Here is a 5,840-nt window from a genome sequence, read left to right on the forward strand (position 1 = left end):
AGACACCAGGAGAGAGAGCAACAGGGCAACAACTTTTTAACTGGGTTTTATGAGCAGGGAGTTTTATGAGTTCTAAGTTTTTACACTGGGACTGTGTAAAAACTTAGATTTTCTTTTTATTTCATTACACACTGTATTCTTTCTTTCAAAACTGGTACAGGGTAATTGTTGAATGCCCGTCGAGCATTTTTTAATATTTAAATTGGAATCATACCTTTATGACGGACGGTTGATGGGATAAAGCGCACCTACAGGACACCCTGTATACTGTTGCGTGTGAATTTTTTGGGGTGAAATTTATAATACAAATTCTTAGTGAAGTGTGACGTTTAAATATTTGCACTGCTTGTAGGTCTGTTGCTCACTGTGGCGAGACATTTTAATGGGGAGAAACCGGCTCACATTCGCGCCTCGAATTGGAACCATAGAAAACCAACTTCAGCTGACCACTCCAAACTTGCTGCCCTGGGCTATAGCCTGCTGTGTATATGTGTGTGTCTATATATATGGTCAAAGCATAAATCAACATCTACACACAATAATTGTCACACAGAAATTTTGTTTTCGGTGAAATAACACTTACTAGTATAATTTGTCGTATATTCTCATCATTATCTAATTTTGCTTGAAATCCGTGAATGAAATTTTACATAGGCCTAACTAATTCATTATAAAAATAATATTGTAGATATTTGTTCAAAGCTCATATGATGGCTTTCATTCATAAAAAAAAAATGTTCAGATTTACAAGATATAATAATCACAATTTCCATCGCAAAATGAATTGTCTGATTAATGTTCTCGCATGTTTCGTTAGAAAGTGAAATGGCATTTTTTCCCTTGGTCATACATCCTTAACGTCTTCCAAAGCATCCGAGGTCGAGAAATACAACCCATTACCGGGAAGCTTCGATCTGAAAAAAGGAGATAATACTGACAAGTACCACTGCCTCCCAAGCACTTCTCTAAAGTTTCGATACGCTCCCAGATTGTAACGGAATATCTTCTCCGCCTTCTCATGATCTGTCTGATTGTGAAGTATACAGGATACTTGTTGATACAGCAAATAAGAGGTCATGCCGGTGAAAAGGGTGAGGATGATCTGTGAAACCGTGACAATGAAGCTGTACAAGGACAGAAATCCCGTCACTAATGCGATGTGAGGAGCGATGAGTTTCAAGAAAGAAGCGACACTGAACCCGCCGAGCGTTTCGAAGAAAAATTGCCACTGGTACAGGAAGAAGTAAACGGCACCTGCAATCAAGAAGAAAAGTAAGATGAGAATAAAAATTCGAAGGTAAAATAATTAAGCATAGATTACGAATTTGGCACGAGGAGGAATAATGTTACACTGCTCAATATAGAGGTCATGGCCATTTCGTTTCTTTGTAAATAAATGACCTGTGTGGTTTGCAGACTTTTATTTTTCAGATTCTGAATGCTCGTTTCTATACGCAGAAGATCTTGTTAACTGAGGTGACTGCGTGGTTAATTGAATTATCCTCAATCGTGTGTTGTGGGCAAGGACGTAGTGGGAGGACAAAGGTGGGTGGGGTCCCCACAGGAATGTTAGAAAATTACTAACTTTTATGGAATAGCAGGGTAAAATCTATTGCTCTATCAGTTTGGTCCCCCAAAATACTAGTTGTACACCCCCCCCCCCTTCCCCGGAAGTAAATTTCTGGCAACAGCCCTGGTTGTGGGCTTCATAATAGAGTAACTCTTCTGTTGTAACCATACCCCAGACAGTGCCATTTTGTTTTTACTGTCCACCATAGTGCTGAATTCTCAGTTTGTTGCTAAGCTTTTCGGTTCTTTCTCTACCCGGTCGAGTGAGAGCAATGACAAGCAAAAAGATGATTAAGCCTGGTTTTCTCAGGAACAGGTTTTTATGCATCATGTGACCGAATAAGACCCTTTCATGGTGGTCGAGTGAGAGCAATGACAAGCGAAAAGATGATTAAGCCTGGTTTTCTCAGGAACAGGTTTTTATGCATCATGTGACCGAATAAGAGCCTTTCATGGTGGCAGAAACATGTAACTTTATCACGCTATGCCATAGGCAGAGATAGACATGAAAGAATGGGGCAGGCGAGGCATGATGATGCAGATTCACATATATTCCTCATATCAGTCTACTCCGTCACTGACACTGGAGGGTGCCTCTTTATCTTGAGGCTATGCATTTTGTGACACACCGGGCTATGTCTCAGTATCGTTGGTCATCTTAAATGTCCTAAAATTCTGAAATAGGCCTAATGATAATATGCGCTCACCTTAGAAACAGCTCAGTTTGTAACGATACAGTAACTGAGTGTAAATGGAAACAAGCATCAATGCAATGGCACACCTTTATATACAGGGAAAAACCACAGCAAAACTGGTTGGAAAACCAAAAGAGCGAACCAATCCCAGACTTTGGTTTTAGATAACATCATACGGAAATTACTTTTGACACTGAAACAGGGACAGTCAAGTCGTGAGGACCAACTCTTTCCCAGGATTTCAAAACGGCTAGGTTTTTTGCACTGCTTATAACCGAAATGGTCGGCTTTAACCATTTCACATCGACGGAAACATGTTATATAATCACACTACGCGTTTGCATTTTCCTAGCTTGGCGCATCAGCGCAGCTAGCATATGGCCCTGTCATCAGCTATTGTTGTCTGCATGCTCCGATTTAAAGGGAAGGAAACGAAAAAAACTGCTAAAAAATGAAGAGAAGATCAGCGAAACGTGCGACACATTCGACTTCTGCAGAAGCAGTCGGCCAATAATACCCGATGTAAAGCGCTGTCGTGAATCATATTGCTTTTCATAGGCGCTGGAACCTAGGGGCTGAAGCCATTTAAATCCCCTCCAATAATTAAAAAAAAACAAAAAAACAATGCACCTTCCTCCTCCTGCATAAGCATCCAAGTCCCGCATGTGGGACGGCCAGCAACTTCCAGCCTCTCCAATGTTTTCTTCATGTTGGTGCCTCTGCTGCTTTTCTTATTGGTGAGTGGATAGCGTGTTACATTGGGCGATTCATGTTGCACGCAACACAGAAAACCTGCTCCCAGGAAAAACCTGGCTTTACAGCACCTCCTATAACTAAAAATGGCTGGAGATACAGCTATAGATGGCGCTGATTATACTATAGCTGACCCCCCACAGAACTTCACTTCGTGGGAGTTCCCCCATAATGGTGACTGTCCAATCCATATGTCTAAAACACTATTGACACCCATGTGGACACCATACTTAATTTTGATTTTTTTAAAATTTGAATTCTTCCCGAGAGACTCACCGATCCATCCGTATAGGAGAGCCATCACGTAGTATCTCTGGTTTTGGAATCCAACGCAACAACCGGCGAACATGCAGTGCCTGTCCCTCTTGAGGATGCACTCGTCGCACACCGGGCAGTGGTGGGCGCGCGGGGGAGCATTCAGCTGGCAGAAGTGACAGTACCTCCACCCGGGTTTCAGGACCGCCGGCAGCGACATCTGCTTCCCGGTGGCGTCGACGCGCTTGAAGTAGTAGAGGTTGCCGATCACGTTCACCAGCACGAGAACCTCGAGGGCCAAATGCGCCAAGACGACGCCGTCAAACTCCGGGTGGTAGCGCAGAACTACCGACGTCTCCCACAGCGCCATCGACGGTATGACGGCTGTCATGAAAATGAACAGACCTCTGTCCAATCTGTCTTTTGGCACGAGGTCCTTTCGATGGAATGGGAGGCTACTGCCGTCGACAGCCATGTTTGTAAACAATACGAAGCTCCACGAAAGTTTTGGTAGTGTCTAGTTTAATGGTCTTTTCACCGCACTTACCTTTCCCACACACACACAGCCTTTCCGTTGAACATGAAAATTCTTGTAAGTTATAATTTCCGTTTAACAAAAAATCGAAAAATATAAAAAATATACTTCAAGAAGATTATCTCCCTTCATTTTTACTGTAATCTGTAGTTCGCCATATATTAATGAGAAAACCGCAAGAAATTTGTATCCCAACCTAGGCTGACCATATTTCCTCGAGAGAAATACGGGACATTGGGATTCCAAATACGGGAAAATACGGGACATCGCCAATTATCGCCAAAAACGACGCCAAAACCACACAAAGTTGCCAAATATTGTTGAAATTACGGATAAATCACAATGGCGGGAAATGATGCATTACTGCTAATTGCAGTGGATTAAAATGTATTCCACGAAAAAAAAAAACGTTCACCAAGGCAAATGTGGAAGATTAGTATTCTCAGATATAGATGTAATTATCATAAAATAATTTATGAGTTGAAAGATAATGTCAATCTTTGACTTCAATAAAGAATAAAAATTCAACTAGGCTTCGTGTAAAATACGGGAAAAACCGGGACACTTTTACCAAAAAGTCGGGACGGCCAAAATAACAGAAAATGCCAGGACTGTCCCGGGAAATACGGGACGTATGGTCACCCTATCCCAACCTCTTATCATCTCGACTTCGTCGTCACCACCAAAGTCATTTTGTCTTTCTGGTTAGATGGCAGCACCAACAATTCGAACAGTGCATTTTTATGTGTTCTTTCATCGTAGCCGGTCAATTTGTCGCACTCAACTTGTCGCGCTCAACTCGTCGCGCCTCAATTTGTCGCGGTACAAATTCGTCGCAGTATCAATTCGGCGCGGTACAAATTTGTCGTAGCACCAATTCGTCGCGATACAAATTTGTCGCAGTGACAATTCGTCGCGGTACAAATTTGTCGCAGCTCCAATTCGTAGCTGTATAAGTTTGCCGCCGTGTCAATTCGTCGTGACGTCAATTTATATATTACAGCGCAGAATCAATTCGTCGAACCGTCGATTCTTCACTGTACATGTTCCACGCGAGCTTGTATGTAGGTTTTTGTCTTACACGTGAAATAAAAACATGAACAAAAGTGTACACGCAGTTAACTGAAAATAATTATTTTTTGTCAATGCAGAAAGGTCATCGAAATTAAAATTACAATATCAATTACATTTAAAAATTTAACTGCATATAAAAGTTTAATTATATTTGAAAATTCGGTTATAAAAATTTGAAATGTTAAATAATTGATTTTTGCCGTGATAAAATTTCAATATCACGTGGAAAAATTTCGGTTTGTATGATATTCCCCAAATTACAGTGAGCCTATCTTTAACAGTAAATTTCTATCTGCCCCATTACAGTATTACCATTACAGTATCTCCATAAGAACCTGAAATATTTAATTAATTAATAATTCGATTAAATTAATATTTAATTTTCTCCGTATAAGCCGCACTTCCCGCTTTTGTTGGGATTTCTATTTCTCACAGCGAAGGGAGTTGGGCGCAGATCAAGGATGGAAATGTACAGTGCTTATGAATGACGATTCGATGAAGATTTCATAATGCCCACAGGATGAGCACCGACAAAGGCAATGTTATCACCAATAAGAAAGATGACTATGGGTCAGTCGCATAGATACAATATAACCATTAATCTTATGTTTATAATCAGTCGCATATCTTTGGCTGGCTTGTTTGAATATTTTCACATAGTTTTCATTAGCGTCTAAGCTTTTGATACAAGGCTGGTGTGCTTGGTCTACATATTTCTGTTGGCATAAACATGGAATATTGCAAAACCGAACGTGGAAATGATATGTTGGTTTACGTGTGTGTTTAAAAGTTTTTTCCCCCATAATTCATGTTCCGAAATTATAAAAACTTTTAATGCAATTCAAAATGAATTAGCCTATTATTAATTTTCTTTATTTGAGTTTTTTGTTGTATCTTAAAGAGAGATACAGGTTATACGGATGACAAAAAATAATGTAGTACTTTTTAAAATTAAATTG

The 5,840-nt window shown here is 40.4% G+C and overlaps 1 protein-coding gene across 1 annotated transcript; it reads right to left on the bottom strand.

Annotated features, from left to right (window-relative positions):
* Nucleotides 1-565: 565 nt before the first annotated feature.
* On the bottom strand, nucleotides 566-3,785 carry LOC149070721 (putative palmitoyltransferase ZDHHC24). The gene is made up of 2 exons (XM_089248720.1): nucleotides 3,294-3,785; nucleotides 566-1,254 (listed from the first exon to the last, which is right to left on the bottom strand). Exons 1-2 carry the CDS (start codon nucleotides 3,745-3,747, stop codon nucleotides 845-847), a joined length of 864 nt encoding a protein of 287 aa, XP_089104846.1. The 5' UTR covers nucleotides 3,748-3,785; the 3' UTR covers nucleotides 566-844.
* Between the last annotated feature and the right edge of the window lie 2,055 nt (nucleotides 3,786-5,840).

This window comes from Pholcus phalangioides, unplaced genomic scaffold (assembly GCF_987345545.1).
Source record: "Pholcus phalangioides strain wild (caught in Gottingen) unplaced genomic scaffold, Ppha-v1.0 ptg000020l_1, whole genome shotgun sequence".
NCBI classification, from domain to species: domain Eukaryota; kingdom Metazoa; phylum Arthropoda; class Arachnida; order Araneae; family Pholcidae; genus Pholcus; species Pholcus phalangioides.